The following is a 19,299-nucleotide window of genomic DNA, read 5'->3' on the forward strand; positions in this document are numbered from 1 at the left end:
CGCCTATTTAGATGTAACCAAACTTTTGAACTAGCGGCCGAATTACTTGCATGTGGACAATTTATTTTTGTTTGGGGGGGGGGGGCATTTAAACTTGAAGTTTGGTTGGGAGTCTAGAGGACGGCAACTCGTGTTAATAATCATCCTGTAGACCTTAGTAAGGTGCACAATTTATTTAACTAAACATATCGCTGTTTTTATGACTCATTTATAGGCATTATGTTTTCTGGTCTTTGGGTCCGTTTGTCCGTCGCCGTCCTTCATTAGTCTGTTAGTCTGTCCGTCCGTTTGTCCCGCTTCAGGTTAAAGTTTTTGGTCGAGGTGGTTTTTGATAAAGATGAAGTCCAATGAACTTGAAACTGAGTACACAATCATGATCCTTGTGATATGATCTTTCTACATGTTCTAATCGTAATGATGCCACATCAGAGATTTCGCCCCATTTTCACGGTCCATTGAACATAGAAAATGATAGTGCGGATGGGACCTCAATGTACTATGAACACATGCTTGTTTCTTCATATTTTTAGATATTTTTCGTTATCTATAAAATTAACGCTTATTCTGCAAAGTTCTCAGTTCAAACAAAATTTTGACTCGATACGCTCGGCGATATAATTCTGCCAATGCTTCAAAAAGCGCCAAGCTATAACCAGAGACATATATACACAAAATAGTGATTTCGACAACACTATAAAGTACTTTCATTGAGGAAATTTACGCAAATGTTCCATAAATAATTTTATTTTAGGTCAATCGACAATTTTACATTATAATTAAATTAAAACAGATATAAATTCAGTTTCTCACGAGACAAAATTCGGCCACAAAATTCTACTGGCTACATATTTTTATATATATGACCAGAGACATATAAGACATATAATGTCTCTGATATGACAAAGTTGCCTCATTTCTTTTTTTTTACATGTTAAAAGACTCTTTTTGTTTTCCTGATTGAATATACACTATAGTATTGCCGAGTGCTTCTGTTAAAATAAAGTTCTGGTCATGGTTAAAATCATATGTCAGAATTTGTAAATTTTTAAAAAACAATTGCCAAGTCATAATCCATTCCGGTAATATTCAGGTGATCGGAGGGCAATAAATTGCGTAATCGCACACCTGTGAATCAACAGTCACAACTCTATTTAGGACCTAATTACCGGAAAATCGGACACACACAATTTCACTGTGTAATTAAACAAACTATTGCAAAGATATATGCCGTACCGAAAATTTTCTTGTTATAACAATTGAGCATTACCAGATTTGAAATTTTAATTATGAAATGCATATCATATAACAATATTTTTCTCAATAAATGCTTAAAGATAAATATAACATTCAAGTTTTTTTATTAGAAAAGAAATTATAATATGATCTGATATAATTTTCCCATTGCTTCTCTTGATTATCTATCGAGGTTATTCATCCCCGACTTGATTGCATGTTCTAAATTTTATCGACGAGAATCTCATTCTGGGCCGCGATCTTTAACGGGATTTCACGGAGTTGCCAATCTCTGTTACAAAAACAAAAAGAGTCTTTTAACATGTAAAAAAAAAGAAATGAGGCAACTTTGTCATATCAGAGACATTATATGTCTTATATGTCTCTGGTCATATATATAAAAATATGTAGCCAGTAGAATTTTGTGGCCGAATTTTGTCTCGTGAGAAACTGAATTTATATCTGTTTTAATTTAATTATAATGTAAAATTGTCGATTGACCTAAAATAAAATTATTTATGGAACATTTGCGTAAATTTCCTCAATGAAAGTACTTTATAGTGTTGTCGAAATCACTATTTTTTGCTGCCATGAAATATTGAATATGAATCCGTCATTATTTGTGTTTTTTTAAAGACTTAATATCACAGACTTTGATTAAAAACAATATGTTTCATAAGTACAGTAAAATGCTCTGCTCAACTCTGGGAACATTATATCTAACGTTAATATGTTCCTGCTCAACTGTAGAATTTTAATGTTTTGTTTCATAAACCACTGGAGTATTTCAACATTCTTATCTTTACTCTTTCCAGAGACATATATACACAGTGAAACTTGAGTTTGAAATTAGAAAGATTTAAAATTGTGCACAAGTTTTATCTGATCTTTTGTGGGTTTATGTTGTTCAAGGTAATTTTCTGTGCAGTTATTTTCATTTCATTTGTTATTTTTTTCCTCTGTGTTACACGACCTTGTACTTTTTGATTTGCCCCTTGACATCTCCTGCTTCTGTTTAAACCTTTACCACAAATATCTCATCTGTTTTAAATAAAATAGTCTCATTCCCGGAATTTGTTATACAGGAATTCATATTAATATCAGATTTTTATAAGCATATCAACTGCTTGGTCTCTTCCCACAACTTGTGTCAGTTAGGACGGAATGCATCAATAGGTGCATACATGTACCAGGTCATGGATATAATATAAGTACACGTTATGTGCTTTTGACCTTCACAAGAATTCTTAAACATTCATAAATGTGCAAAGAATATTGTTGTCGTTGGGTTGTTGTCTCATTGACATATATATACCTCACACTTCTGTTTAGTCATAGCATCTGTGCCTTTTCAACTTATTGCAGAAAATATTACCATAAACATTTATTCAAAACAGGAGAGATGAAATAGTGATCACAGAATGAGGACATGTAAACTTAAAAAACACAACAGATAAATATAAATAAGCACCATTGACAATTTTTTAAAGGACTTAAACAAACATAGATGGTGACCAATGTAAGCGACTAGTGTACAGTAGCAGAGTGAACATTTCTTGCTTCTTTTTCTACACATTTTGTCATTTTATGTAAACAATTACATATGTTACTTTCCATGGAGAGGAAGGAATTTGTTAATAGAGTGGCCTTCTAATGATAGTCATACATGTAAATCCTTGTCTCATTAGCAATCATACTACATCATCATATTGTTATACATCTACATGTATGGTTTCTTGTAAAAACTATGTAAACTTTGTAAACATAAATAAGACTAATGAAGTTGAACACAAGATATTTATTTGCTTTTTTATCCATTTTACAGTCAGGATAAGCACATGTACTTTTCTCTCTTACATAACCATTGTTAGTTTTAAGTATCACATTGATAGTAGTAATCAGTCCACTACATGACTGTGCCGTCACTTTTGGAAAAAGTCATCACTAGTTGTTTCTGTTTGCCAGGGAGTCTTATTTTCAATCAGAAAGACTTGGGAGTCCTACATTCAGCCCATGTATGATATTATATCTCTTGTGTGCTGCACTGATGCAGGTAAATTTGATCAACATCTTTGTTCTTTTATAGCATGCAGGACCCTGTTAAAAAAAAGAAAGCTGTCAGATACTGAATGTAAATCTATATAAATTGTAAATGTCATCAAAGTGGTGGAAATAATGAAAAAAAAAACCAACTTCTATGCACAAATCAAGTATGTCATAGGAAAGTAATGCATGTGCTGGGTACAATAATTCTCTGAAGATGGAAAAGTTTATAAACTGTAAACGAACAGGGGTCTGTCTTGATATTGAAGCAAAACACCATGGGCGACTGCTATAATACTGATTTCAAATTGTAAATTGCATCAAAGTGGGTGAAAATATGATAAAAACAACCTCTCTATGCAAATTCAGTATGTCATAGGAAAAAAAATAATGTGCTGGGAACAATTATTCTCTGAAGATGGAAAAGTTTTAAACTGTATCCATGGACAGGGGTCTGTCTTGATATTAAAGAAAATTAACATGGCCGTCAGCTATAATACTGATTTTTAATTGTAAATTGCATCAAAGTGGGTCAAAATATGATAAAAACAACCTCTATATGCAAATTCAGTATGTCATAGGGAAAAAAATAATGTGCTGGGAACAATTATTCTCTGAAGATGGAAAAGTTTTAAACAGTAGTCATGGACAGGGGTCTGTCTTGATATTAAAGAAAATAAACATGGCCGTCAGCTATAATACTGATTTTTAATTGTAAATTACATCAAAGTGGGTGAAAATATGATAAAAAAAACCTGCATATGCAAATTCAGTATGTCATAGGAAAAAAAATAATGTGCTGGGAACAATTATTCTCTGAAGATGGAAAAGTTTTAAACAGTAGTCATGGACAGGGGTCTGTCTTGATATTAAAGAAAATAAACATGGCCGTCAGCTATAATACTGATTTTTAATTGTAAATTGCATCAAAGTGGGTAAAAATATGATAAAAACAACCTCTACATGCAAATTCAATATGTCTGGGGAAAGTAATTCATCACGCAATTTGTTTTATTCCTTTTCAAATGAAAATGTTTTGATAAAAATTACGACAGTGCTAAAAATTTCCATAACGTGCATCTCGGCCCAGTTTCTACCATTATTAAATACTGCAATAAAACGTTAATCGTCTCAATATTTTAAATAATAACTACTGCAAACTGAATAAAACAGGGTAATTCATAGTAGAAATTGAAATATATACTTACATTATGCTGTTTTGAAATGCTTGATGTGAAATAAAAATCGAAGCGTGGTGGTGTACTTGTCGTGATAAAATCAATATGGCGATCTCGTTAAAGTCTCGTGAGATGCGTTACGTGGATTAGATTTCGTTGACCACTGTTACAGTTGCCAATCTCTGTGTATATATGTCTCTGCTCACACTGAACAACAAGCTATAATTGACTATACATGTATTATTTATAATACACAAATCATTTAAAAATTGAATGTTTTCGAATATCATCAATATAGTTGTGAAAATGAATAAGCAGTCCCTTGCTTTGATGAAAATGAAAAATCTTGCTTCAATAATGCAGAAGATGAACAATCTGTCCTCTCAGTTTACACAAATATATAACCGATCAAAAAAATCCTCCTGCCCCCCCCCAGAATATCAAATAGTCGTCCCCTAATTACAGAAACAAGTCTAATAGAGAAACCCAATAATTTGTATAGTAAAATTTTACTATACAAATTCTTGGTAAAATCAGAGAAATGTCTCAGTGGTAAAACATTACTGAGAACTTTGCAGAATAAGCGTTAATTTTATAGATAACGAAAAATATTTAAAAATATGAAGAAACAAGAATGTGTTCATAGTACACTGAGGTCCCATTCGCATTATCATTTTCTATGTTCAATGGACCGTGAAAATGGGGCGAAATCTCTGATGTGGCATCATTACGATTAGAACATGTAGAAAGATCATATCACAAGGATCATGATTGTGTACTCAGTTTCAAGTTCATTGGACTTCATCTTTAACTAAATAAAATTACCACGTTTGAAAATCAGAAATAAAAATTATGATAGCAATAGAGGATACACAAACTTTTTTTTTTTATATTTCAAGGTTATGTAAAAACAGTAGTACTCATTTAGGAACGGGCCTCCGAAGGCCCAAGAATCTATAAAACAAATGATGCAAAATCGTGCTTTCTGGGTGTTCGGAAGACCCTTTCATAATCTGAAAATGCAAGTTTTGCTTAATACTCTTGTGACAATATTTTGGTCTCAAAGCAAAATGTATTAATTCAGTGTAAGACTTAAGTTTCTAGTGAGAAAAAATGGAATTCACATAGTTAAGTCATTGTAAGTCTGTGGCTGCTGGTTTTTTTTAACTCATGACCAAGTTCATAACAAAATTACTAGATTGCAAAAGGAATACAACACATGCAAACAGAATACCGTGAGAAGGGCAATCAAAGAACAAAAGACAAATAAATCAGAAATATTGATCCCGAAAAATCAGGGCTATGTCTGAGGGAAAACAGAACTTGCTTCTTGCAAGGCACTCGCCGTGAACACAATTTGATATAGAATAATAGAGACAAGTGTTTGGAATCTAGTGCAATCTAGTGTTTGGTTTTGAAATTTTCTACATGAGGCATTTGCCTTATAATGTAGTTACGGCCCTGTTAAAATAAAAGTGAGGTAGGTTTCCTGAGACAATATACATCAAGTTAAATGAAACCAATTTTCAGACATTTCAAGTATATTTAAATAATATTTATACTTTTATTATTAAACAAATTGGAACTTGTTTCCCGATTTTTTTGGGGGAAAAGATGAATTTATGAAGAATCTGGTGACATTTCATACTTTCGATTAGACCTGCTGAGTTATTTATTTTCAATACATGGCAAGTCAGGTAATTTATTTTCAAACTACCACAGAACAAACCATATATTTTTGGGATTATCAAGGCTGAGTTTTTCAAAAATTTCTATTTTAAAAATCCCGGCCCCTCCCCAGAATATCAAATGGTCGTCCCCTTAGATGATTTCTTTATTCTGTAAGTTAATCAGTATTGCTGGGGATGGTTATACATTCTTTTAATTTCCACAGTTAATCTCAAGTTATACTTTTGCGGAAATTTTTGCCGAATTATTTACTTTTGATGTTGTTTTAATGGTCTCTGTTAGCTTTTCCAAATATTTGTATAGTAAGAAGGATCAAAATCTATTAGTTGCTATACAAGGCGTGAATCCTTGGTTTTTCCTTGAAACTAACTTTTTGACAGCTATAACTAACGAATCTTCAATCCATTTGATATGGGGTGGATTGAAAATGACATGTCCGGAATCAAAGTTCTGTCTCCGTTCAGCATTTTTCATCTTAGTCATCGATCGACATTTTGTAATATTCTTGCGCAGTAAACAAAAACAACATTGTGACTAAAGATCACGTATTTTTTAACAAATCTCAAGTCATTGATACACAGAATTAAGTTTTTCGAAGATATAGTTATCAACTTTATAATATGGGCTGCATTATAGGCTCCGTAAGTAGCAAATAAAAGCCTTTTCCTTATTCAGAAATAAAACTGAAATTGGTTTGGTCTTCTGATTATGTCAGAGAGGAAGTGTAAACAAAACAAAAAAATATATACCTAGGAAAAATATTAAAAATTAGAAATAAATGTTTATAATTGTATCTGTTATATATTTCATTGTATGTAAGCATGTTAAGCCAAAAGTAGATATCTCAATCAGACTTCAGATTATAATTTTATGAATTCCAAAAAATATCTCAGTCAGATATAATTTGAAAGACAGCAAACACAGAGGCAATTATAATATACTTGAATATACGTCAAGGCACCCAACACACATTTTTTAAATGACAACCTGTAGGATGTAGCAGCTTTTGTTATACTGTAAAAAGACGAAATAATTACATTGTGTACATAAAAGTTAAAAAAAAAACCTGGTCATTATCATGATATATGGACTGCCGTCGGGTAAATGTATTGCTTAAGACAGAAATAATGACTGAGCTGATGGCTAGGTTATTATCACTGTGGCAGTCAATACCACTGTCCTATGAGAAGTCCATGTATCACAATGCAATAATGACCAGTTCTTCATTATCTATTATGTTTATTTCATTAAGGAACCATGTATTTTTTTTAATTACACCTTATGTAAGAATCCTGGGTTTTGATTGGTTGATAGCCAGTGTATGTTTCACCAATTTATTGATATCGAATGAATATTGTTATTTTTTTAACACCGCCAGGGTAGACATGGTAAATGCAAAAAGGATATACTTTTTTACAAGGTTGGCAAAAAAGCGGTCAATACTAGTATTGACCATGCCAGTGGTAAATACCGGTATTTAACGGGAAATACTGGCAAATACTGGGAAATACCGGCAAATACTGGTCGATTGAAATTTTGAGTGGTCATTACTATAAAAACCACTATTTACTTGGTCAATTATAATTACAATTAAAAAATTAATTTGTATAGAAAGTGTTTAAATCATTTTTAATGCTTTCATTTCGAATTCTATTGTAAATTTAATCTTTTTGTCCCTGCTTCAAATTTCCATTTCCAGCATGAAGAAGGTTTTTATCTCACAGTTAAATAGCTATAGACAGGAAATAATTTATTGTTTAAGGAGTCTTTATATATCAATTTTATTACTTTCAACCCATGTACTGTCAACTTTTATTGGAGGCTGTTGTTTTAGTAATTAAATTTTCACACCTAGCAATGCAAGGTGATAGGTAAAAAGACCCATGTAACTTCATTTACCTGTAGTTTTCACTGGTAGACCTATTTGGCAAATGACCGCGATTTTTGGCAAATCTCCGCGGACCGGATAATAAATATAGGTTTATCGTAAATTTTCCGTTTTACAGAATATTTTGCGGTTCTCCGGAGATTTTCCGTGTCTCAGGGAATTATCCGTTTGTCCGATTAAACTGGTGTGTATTGAGTCAGTGATAGAACCAGTGATGCGTGAGCGACGGTTATTAATAGATCGTTGTATAATCCGTTATCTGTGAGCAGCGGTTATTAATAGATCGTTGTGATTATATACACTGTTTACAGTCAGATCAAAATAACCGTCTTATTACCCTTTTCAGTCGAGAAATAAAAATCGGTGGTTTTGATATTAAAGTTACTTGCAATTTAAATATCGAATTTAGTTCAATAAAGAATAATCTATTTAAAGTGACCAATGAACAGGAAAATGCACGTGGTAACTTTGCAATACTACAAATATGTTCACCTTACAAAATTCTTCTTTATTGTCATGTTAAGATAAATCAGTTCCTGTAAAAACAGTAAAAACAGGGTCTTAATTACTGCAGATGCCGTAATCCGACATAATGTCATACTGAATTGGCACTTGTCTAGTGTGAGTAACACCTGCTGTGATATTTTTGCAATACAACATGGACAAGCGGAAGGTCATAAATCAATCTGTTGATCCGAATTTAACTTTACCTGTACAGATATTTATTTATGGAGGATATCATAGATACATTTAATAAATTGTATTGTATTCAATGGAGATAATTTAAATACACAATATAATTTATTCAGACATATTTGCAGGTATACATTGAACATGTTTATTCCGGCTATTGGTACTTTACGGAACGGAACGGAACGGAACGGAACAGAATTTCATTTAAGGTATCCAAAGGGGGCATTTATCAAAATTTCGAAAAATCTTTAAAACAAAACAAACTTTAAAATTTCTGTGTTTTACGGTTTTCCATATACAAATAACACAAATGTATACTTAATCTCATCTTCACAGGTGAAATGTGCAATAATGTATAACATCGGGAACTATTCTGTAAATGAATATGTCGGATTGTCCTGATAAATTATCATGAAATTAACGCATTTGCAAGTCATGCATTATGATATCTAGACTGACCTCACGTCGTCCTTTCCGACGATGATAAGAAATATTGGTTCTGATTTTAACTTTTTAAATTTATTATTCCGTTCCGTTCCGTTCCGCAAAGTACCAATTGCTCTGGGGAATTGGTATTTAACGGAATCGAACGGAACCAGACATTTATAATGTAATCAAAGCAGTATGATAAAAAAATGTGTCTGACACCCCTTTTTGCAGAAGAAATAAGTGTTTTAGATAGCATTCCCGACCAGATAAATAATTAAGAATTTAAAACAAAGGCAGCTTAGACAAAAAGTCTTACCCCCTCCATTGGTAATTATATTTTTTAAAAGAGGCCTTCCACCTCTCGTGCCGACGAGGATTAGAAACAGTAATCAAGTTGAATCTGATTTAAACTTTTTAATTTATTATTCCGTTCCGTTCCGTTCCGCAAAGTACCAATTGCTCTGAGGAATTGGTATTTAACGGAATCGAACGGAACCAGACAGTTATAATGTAATAAAAGCAGTATGATAAAAAAAAATGTGTCTGACACCCCTTTTTGCAGAAGAAATAAGTGTTTTAGATAGCATTCCCGACCAGATAAATAATTAAGAATTTAAACAAAGGCAGCTTAGACAAAAAGTCTTACTCCTTCCATTGGTAATTATATTTTTTAAAAGAGGCCTTCCACCTCTCGTGCCGACGAGGATTAGAAACAGTAATCAAGTTGAATCTGATTTAAACTTTTTAATTTATTATTCCGTTCCGTTCCGTTCCGTAAAGTACCAATTGCTCTGAGGAATTGGTATTTAACGGAATCGAACGGAACCAGACATTTATAATGTAATCAAAGCAGTATGATAAAAAAAAATGTGTCTGACACCCCTTTTTGCAGAAGAAATAAGTGTTTTAGATAGCATTCCCGACCAGATAAATAATTAAGAATTTAAAACAAAGGCAGCTTAAACAAAAAGTCTTACTCCTTCCATTGGTAATTATATTTTTTAAAAAGAGGCCTTCCACCTCTCGTGCCGACGAGGATTAGAAACAGTAATCAAGTTGAATCTGATTTAAACTTTTTAATTTATTATTCCGTTCCGTTCCGTTCCGTAAAGTACCAATTGCTCTGAGGAATTGGTATTTAACGGAATCGAACGGAACCAGACATTTATAATGTAATCAAAGCAGTATGATAAAAAAAATGTGTCTGGCACCCCTTTTTGCAGAAGAAATAAGTGTTTTAGATAGCATTCCAGATCAGATAAATAATTAGGAATATAAAACAAAGGCAGCTTAAACAAAAACAAAAAATCTTACTCCTTCCATTGGTAATTATATTTTTTAAAAGAGGCCTTCCACCTCTCGTGCCGACGAGGATTAGAAACAGTAATCAAGTTGAATCTGATTTAAACTTTTTAATTTATTATTCCGTTCCGTTCCGTTCCGTAAAGTACCAATTGCTCTGAGGAATTGGTATTTAACGGAATCGAACGGAACCAGACATTTATAATGTAATCAAAGCAGTATGATAAAAAAAAATGTGTCTGGCACCCCTTTTTGCAGAAGAAATAAGTGTTTTAGATAGCATTCCCGACCAGATAAATAATTAGGAATTTAAAACAAAGGCAGCTTAAACAAAAACAAAAAATCTTACTCCTTCCATTGGTAATTATATTTTTTAAAAGAGGCCTTCCACCTCTCGTGCAGACGAGGATTAGAAACAGTAATCAAGTTGAATCTGATTTAAACTTTTTAATTTATTATTCCGTTCCGTTCCGTTCCGTTCCGCAAAGTACCAATTGCTCTGAGGAATTGGTATTTAACGGAATCGAACGGAACCAGACATTTATAATGTAATAAAAGCAGTATGATAAAAAAAAAATGTGTCTGACACCCCTTTTTGCAGAAGAAATAAGTGTTTTAGATAGCATTCCCGACCAGATAAATAATTAAGAATTTAAAACAAAGGCAGCTTAGACAAAAAAAAAATCTTACTCCTTCCATTGGTAATTATATTTTTTAAAAGAGGCCTTCCACCTCTCGTGCCGACGAGGATTAGAAACAGTAATCAAGTTGAATCTGATTTAAACTTTTTAATTTATTATTCCGTTCCGTTCCGTTCTGCAAAGTACCAATTGCTCTGAGGAATTGGTATTTAACGGAATCGAACGGAACCAGACATTTATAATGTAATAAAAGCAGTATGATGTAAAAAATGTGTCTGACACCCCTTTTTGCAGAAGAAATAAGTGTTTTAGATAGCATTCCCGACCAGATAAATAATTAAGAATTTAACACAAAGGCCGGATAGACAAAAAGTCTTACTTCTTCCATTGGTAATTATATTTTTTAAAAGAGGCCTCCCACCTCTCGTTCCGACGAGGATTAGAAACAGTAATCAAGTTGAATCTGATTTAAACTTTTTAATTTATTTTTCCGTTCCGTTCCGTTCCGCAAAGTACCAATTGCTCTGAGGAATTGGTATTTAACGGAATCGAACGGAAACCGACATCTATAATGTAATAAAAGCAGTGTGATAAAAACAAGTCAGACCCTTCTTTTTTGAATGAGTGGTAAGTGTTTTAGATAGCATTTCGACTTGATCAATATTTAAATAAACAGCTGCGCCATGAGCGCATGATACGCCCGTCGTCTTGTGAAAAAACATAAATCTTTTTTGAATAACACAGGGTTGTACAGGATGTCATGCTTAGTATATCCTAACTCCTTCCTTATTCCCGCTCAATAGGAAGATTGTACAAGATGTATTTGGAAACCCGACGCAACATTAGCCTGTTAAGTTTTAAGCAATAGATATACAGCGCAACATGTGAAAAAACCCTCTTTTTTTTACAAAAAACTCAATAACTCGAAAATATAAAAATGAATCATCACCAAAAAGTATACAGATCTTTAGATTAATATAACAAAGAAGTGTGTAAAGTTTTAAGCAATAATCATAAATCGTTTTTGAGATATGGTGCGACATGTAAACCCCCCCTTTTTTTTTTTTTTAAATACTCAATAACTCAAAAATGAAATTTTGAATCATCACCAAAACGTATACAGATCTTAAGATTAATATAACAAAGACATGTGTAAAGATTTAAGCAATAATCATAAATCGTTTTTGAGATATGGTGCGACATGTAAACCCCCCCCCTTTTTTTTTTTACAAAATACTCAATAACTCAAAAATTAAATTTTGAATCATCACCAAAACGTATACAGATCTTAAGATTAATATAACAAAGACATGTGTACAGTTTTAAGTAATAATCATAAATCGTTTTTGAGATATGGTGCGACATGTGAAAAAAACACACCCCTGTTTTAGTTACAAAGTGCCGTAACTCAAAAAGTTGTAATCTTATTTTCACAAAAAACCCTCCCCCTTTTTTACAAAATACTCAATAACTCAAAAATTAAATTTTGAATCATCACCAAAAAGTATACAGATATTAAGATTAATATAACTAAGACATGTGTACAGTTTTAAGTAATAATCATAAATCGTTTTTGAGATATGGTGCGACATGTGAAAAAAACACACCCCTGTTTTAGTTACAAAGTGCCGTAACTCAAAAAGTTGTAATCTTATTTTCACAAAAAACCCTCCCCCTTTTTTACAAAATACTCAATAACTCAAAAATTAAATTTTGAATCATCACCAAAAAGTATACAGATATTAAGATTAATATAACTAAGAAGTATTTAAAGTTTTAAGCCATAATCAAGAATCGTTTTTGAGATACGGTGCGACATGTGAAAAAAACACACCCCTGTTTTAGTAACTAAGTGCCGTAACTCAAAAAGTAAATTTTATTTTCACAAAAAATGTATACAGATCATTTGACCATCATAAGACACAACTATGTTAAGTTTCATGAAATTTGGATAAGTCGTTCTCAAGTTACGGTGCAACATGTTTACACCGGACAGACGGACAGACGGGCGGACGGACGGACACTGGACATTTGTATACCATAATACGATCCGTCAAAATTGACGGACGTATAAAAAATAACACAAAGACAGGTTAGACAAAAGGTCTTTCTACTTCCATTGGATAAATTAAAAAAGGGGCCTTCCGAAGATGATTAGAAACAGTGATCAAAACTTGACAGACAAAAGATTGACGTGCGAGTTTAACACAATGTAATGTGATGCCTGAAACACTTCTCAAGCAACGTGGGTCCTATTTGGCACCACAAATAGCAGAGATCTACAAAAAGCTTGGCTGTGACAAAGAGACGTCTGCAGTACTCAAACTTTATTTATAGAACGAACAACATAAAAACAAGTACACAATCCCGAACCTAATAACCGTTACACTATCCCCCCTTTTCATTATAAACAGACAGTTCTCAATAAAAATATCTCTTATTTTTTTGCACAAATGTTTTTGTCACTCTTTGAAATGTAAGGGTTGGTTTATTTTGCGTCCATATCGACTGATTTTAGGCGGGTGCTTTTCTTTTGTCATCTGATGATTCCCAGGTAAGTCTGGAGCCTGTGTCCTCGACTCACTGGAATCTGAACTGTCATCCATCTTGGGTGAAATCTTTGGATTTAAGGCATCATTGAGAGACCCTATCTTCTTGGTTACGTTTGCATGGGTCTTACTACCACTTGAGACTGGACTCAGTGTCCCCGAATCACGTGATATAATCTCCTTCTGTTCTGATTCATCATCTTGTTTGGTTAAATTCTTGCCCGAATCTTAACTTTGTATCGTCTGTTCTAATGAACATATGATATAGTCTTCAAATAGTGAATTCTCTTTCTTTGAACTATCAGATTTATCGTCGTTAGCCGCATCATAAGCATCGGAAATTTCGACAACAAATTCTTGCGATAGCTTAATTTTCTTGTTCTCAAACCCCCCTGAGTCCGGAGCCTGTGTCCTCGGCTCATGTGGCACATTTGAACCAATCGCACTTACCTCGTCCATGTCTGAAACATTATCCTTTTCAAGATTATCCTGTAGGCGAGTTTCCACTAAAACCGACCCAGTGTTGTTATTGTCTTGTAAGGAAGCTGGGTCTAAAACATCAACAATACTTTCTTTTAGACTTTCAACTCCTCCATATACATCTGTCTCGTCCATGGGCTTTAAAGTATCTAAAGTGGGTTCCATTTCAGCCGTCACTCTTGATATTTGGCAATCATTTTCTGTTCGATACCGTCCTGGTATCAGCTCATTATTTATCAGCAGATCACCTTGTTTGGCCATTATGATACCATCTACTTCTTTCAGTAAGTCTATTCCAATCAAAATATCATCTCTTATGGGGGCAATACATACTTTCCAAATTATCTCCTTTTTACCCAGTTGAAGCTTTGCAACATTATTCATGTCAGCCTCCATTTCTTTCCCATTTTCTGCATTCAATAAGCAAGCTTTTATACCGGTAGTACCGCTCAAACCAATACAATTTGCAAAGGATCTTGAAAGTACCGTTACATCTGCTCCTGTATCAACAATAGCATCGACCTTATTGCCATTGACTTGAATTGGAATGAGTAAATCTTGTCATCTGCCAATTTGATAATATATCTCCTTTCACAATCAGCACCAGTATCTTGTCTTCTCATAGGGCTGGGGGATCGTGATCTTTTTGGACAATCACGTTTGAAATGGCTTTTATCGCCACAAAAATAACATCCCGTTGACTGTGCTGTCAAGGTAGCTGGTTTTGAATCATGCAGCATGGCCCTTTCTAAAAGATCTCTTAGTGCTTTGATTTCATTCTGTAATGTTTGATTATCTGGTTTCCGAAATGAATTTACCAACTGCCTAACGCTGTCCATCCCTTCATAATGGTCAGTACTCTTTTCCTCTTCATCTTTCCACGTAACGCGTCTGGTCCTTTGTTTTGTATTATAATCAACATCCCTGCCCAACGTAGCATGATAATTATGTTGTAGTTGTACAACAACATCTAGTACTGAATATACAGTCTTAGGTTGGTGGTTTAAAGCTTCATATGCTATTTTGGCGTTCTTGTGGCCCTTCAAAAAGTGTTCCGCTGCAAGTTCCTCTTGTAACTCGATACTACTTGTTGGGTATGCTCTTGAGACTAATCGTCTTACTTCTTCAGCAAACTCTTCATTCTTTTCATTGTGTTGTCTTAAATCAGATAGTTTTTTTCGTGCAGTGGATGGGGGGCTCTTTTCGGTTGAACCTGTTTTCCATGTGACGCGAAATGGATTCAAAACTATCTCTTTCCTGTCGAGGAATTGCGGTCATAAATTTACTCGCCTGTCCTCGCAGGCATTCAATGTACCTATCTAACTTTTCCTCCTCTGTCCATTCGTTTCTCCTAGCTGCCCTGTTGAATGGGATAATAAACCCCTCATAATCATCCTTCCCGTCGAATGTTGGAAGTTTTTGGTGGGGAACGTCACTATTTGGTACTTTTTGTCTTGTCTGCTGTGTATTGTTACTACTGTGCATAGCTTCAATATCACTAGAAAACGAAGGTTGTATGTTTCTTATCAAATCTTGTCTATTATTTGTGTTCATAGAACTCGACCTAGACTCCCATCTTTCTTTAGTGCTTAACAACGGTTTAAAAGGGGGGAGTGTTGTGGTATCCCTTGGTGTTTATGACAATGGTGTGTGTGAATTAGCATTTGGTCTGGGACTGTTCCCGCGACCAAACTGCAAACTCCCGTTCTGTCTGTCATCATCTAAATTCTGTGTTGTTGTATCCCTTTGTGTTGATGACAATGGTGTGTGTGAATTTGCATTTGGTCTGGGACTGTTCCCTCGACCGAACTGCAAATATCCTATTGGTTGATTATCTAAACTAAATGAAGGCGGTCTGGGACTGTTCCCTCGACCGAACTGTAAATCCGATTTCGGCTTGCTATCTTGACCGAACAGAGATTGTCTGTGACTGTTCTCTTGGCCAACCTGAAAACTGTCAACTGGTTTGTTTTGCCTAACTTAGGGTCTAGGTGTTCATTATTTCCATCATATAATCCATACTTTGGACAAATAGAAGACCCAGAAAAATCGTCAACTGTGTAACCGGAAGTATTAGTTCCTGTGCTCTTAATGTCGGATTTCGATGTCTCCCGGTTCTGCAAAGACGTATTGTTCAATTCTTCTATACTTCTACTTTGTTGGTAGAGTAGCTGCATTGTATTGGCAGAAACCTCATCCTGTTTTCTAAACATATGTCATGGTGTCAGCCAAGGTTTCCATGTCGTTCCCCATTCTTTCTAACACGTTAGGCATTTTTTATGCCCAACTGATCACCATTTGGCGGGGAATCGTCGCTGACTTTTCGATCAGAACCCGTCTCTACTACTGTATCGTCATTCATGTTTATTATTAAATTGCAATTTATAAAAGATTGTAATTTTCAATCCTGTGGATCGACGTGTACTGAAAATGATTCCCTATCTAACCAATACTCTTGGCATATGTCAAGTGGTAATCTTCTAAACCACTTGTGTGCCCATATTCTCTTAGGATGAAGCCCGTCTCTTAGCAGGTGAAAATTAATATTTTGTCTGTTGTGTGATGACGAGTGGAATAGACCTGAGATAGTTGTGTAGAACAGTTTCACTCATAAGTCCTTTATTTTCTAAATTCGATCTGTAATACTTAAAAAACACGTATTACATGAAACAGTCTAAAAATATGCAAATTATTGTGATACAAAATGCAAATCTTGACTAAAATAAAATAAAAATTAACCAGATGCTCCGCAGGGCGTAGCTTTATACGACCGTAGAGGTTGAACCCTGAACGGTTGGGGCAAGTATGGACACAACAATCAAGCTGGATTCCGCTCTAAATTTGGATTGTGATTAAATAGTTGACACAGCATAGGTTTCTGACACAGAATGAATGTATTCAAATGAACCTTAAAATTTTTGTTTTCTCTTAGAGCAATTCCCTATGCTGTTGAATATCAATTCTCTCAAAAAAATGTTTGAAGGAATTTTCTTTTTATTTATGAAATTTCAAATGAGAAAAATTGAACTCAATTTTTTAATCACATCCCCCTTTCCCTTATTCCAAAACTAATTTCAAATAAAATATTCTAATGGAGTTTGCAACAATTACTACTCATTTAAATACATCATAAAATATTAAGATGTAAAAAAAAACTGCTTGTTATCACTGAATGGTAAAGATTATTTAAATTTATCAGTTGGTAGTAAAAAGTGAATATACATTGTATTCTGGATTCTGGACAAAGAAAGATAACTCCAATTAAAAAAAATTCTTGCAGATATTTCTTGCTTACTGTACTGGACAAAGAAAGATAACTCTTAATTAAAAAAAAATGCTATTTTACAATATTGTGAAATTAGATATTTCTTGTCATTGCACAATACTGTGCAATTGAAAAGACTTGCTATTGCACAATACTTAATATAACAATTTTAGATCCTGATTTGGACCAACTTGAAAACTGGGCCCATAATCAAAAATCTAAGTACATGTTTAGATTCAGCATATCAAAGAGGCCCAAGAATTTAATTTTTGTTAAAATCAAACTTAGTTTAATTTTGGACCCTTTGCACTTTAATTTAGACCAATTTTAAAACTGGACCAAAAAATTAAGAATCTACATACACAGTTAGATTTGGCATATCAAAGAACCCCAATTATTCAATTTTTGATGAAATCAAACAATGTTTAATTTTGGACCTCGATTTGGGCCAACTTGAAAACTGGGCCAATAATCAAAAATCTAAGTACATTTTTAGATTCAGCATATCAAAGAACCCCATGGTTTCATTTTTTGTTAAAATCAAACTAAGTTTAATTTTGGACCCTTTGGACCTTAATGTAGACCAATTTGAAAACGGGACAAAAAATTAAGAATCTACATACACAGTTAGATTCGGCATATTAAAGAACCCCAATTATTCAATTTTGATGAAATCAAACAAAGTTTAATTTTGGACCCTTTGGGCCCCTTTTTCCTTAGCTGTTGGGACCAAAACTCCCAAAATCAATACCAACCTTCCTTTTATAGTCATAAACCTTATGTTTAAATTTCATAGATTTCTATTTACTTATACTAACGCTATGGTGCGAAAACCAAGAAAAATGCTTATTTGGGTCCCTTTTTGGCCCCTAATTCCAAAACTGTTGGGACGGAAACTCCCAAAATCAATACCAACCTTCCTTTTGTGGTCATAAACATTGTGTTTAAATTTCATTGATTTCTATTTACTTTAACTAAAGTTATTGTGCGAAAACCAAGAATAATGCTTATTTGGGCCCCTGTTTGACCCCCAATTCCTAAACTGTTGAAACCAAAACTCCCAAAATCAATCCCAACCTTTCTTTTGTGGTCATAAACCTTGTGTCAAAATTTCATAGATTTCTATTAACTTAAACTACAGTTATAGTGCGAAAACCAAGAAAATGCTTATTTGGGCCCTTTTTGGCCCCTAATTCCTAAAATGTTGGGACCAAAACTCCCAAAATCAATACCAGCCTTCCTTTTATGGTCATAAACCTTGTGTTAAAATTTCATAGATTTCTATTCACTTTTACTAAAGTTAGAGTGCGAAAACTAAAAGTATTCGGACGACGACGACGACGACGACAACGACGACGCAGACGACGACGCCAACGTGATAGCAATATACGACGAAATTTTTTTCAAAATTTGCGGTCGTATAAAAAATAAAAATGTTTTTGTATGTCCGGTAATTTGGTGACGAGGTCGGAGCCACCGGAATTATGTTTTTTCAAATGCAAATTTTCGTCAGCTAAATTTTTTGTAAAATCAAAACAATTTTCAGTATTTAAAGTATAAAAATCATACGATCTCACCGGAATAATTATGTTTGGGTTGTGATTGACGGGGATCCGCTTCTGGATCGCCCAATCGTCGACTCACGTGGTTTTCCAAACTGGCAACTTTCCGATGAATTTCCAAACTTCTCAGTCGAATAAATTCACAATAATCGACACTTCTGACACCAGTGTGATGCCTGAAACATTTCTCAAGCAACGTGGGTCCTATTTGGCACCACAAATAGCAGATCTACAAAAAGCTTGGCTGTGACAAAACGACGTCTGCAGTACTCAAACTTTATTTATAGAACGAACAACATAAAAACAAGTACACAATCCCGAACCCAATAACCGTTACAGTAATTAAA

The 19,299-nt window shown here is 33.9% G+C and overlaps 1 protein-coding gene and 1 long non-coding RNA gene across 3 annotated transcripts in view; one reads left to right on the forward strand and one right to left on the reverse strand.

The window, feature by feature from the left end:
• Window positions 1–3,011: 3,011 nt before the first annotated feature.
• LOC134691182 (uncharacterized) lies at window positions 3,012–4,651 on the reverse strand. The gene is made up of 2 exons (XR_010102103.1): window positions 4,485–4,651; window positions 3,012–3,330 (listed from the first exon to the last, which is right to left on the reverse strand). It is a non-coding gene; the product is annotated as an uncharacterized LOC134691182 (long non-coding RNA).
• Window positions 4,652–6,607: 1,956 nt separating this feature from the next.
• Window positions 6,608–19,299, forward strand: part of LOC134691183 (serine incorporator 1-like) — a 45,915-nt gene continuing 33,223 nt past the window's right edge. For both annotated transcript variants that reach the window (XM_063551506.1, XM_063551507.1), the window contains exon 1: window positions 6,608–6,784. In XM_063551506.1, coding sequence (XP_063407576.1) covers window positions 6,764–6,784 — 21 coding nt within the window. In that variant the 5' untranslated portion in view covers window positions 6,608–6,763. The remainder of the gene's footprint in view (window positions 6,785–19,299) is intronic.

The sequence above is a fragment of the Mytilus trossulus genome, chromosome 11 (genome assembly GCF_036588685.1).
Source record: "Mytilus trossulus isolate FHL-02 chromosome 11, PNRI_Mtr1.1.1.hap1, whole genome shotgun sequence".
Lineage (NCBI taxonomy): Eukaryota > Metazoa > Mollusca > Bivalvia > Mytilida > Mytilidae > Mytilus > Mytilus trossulus.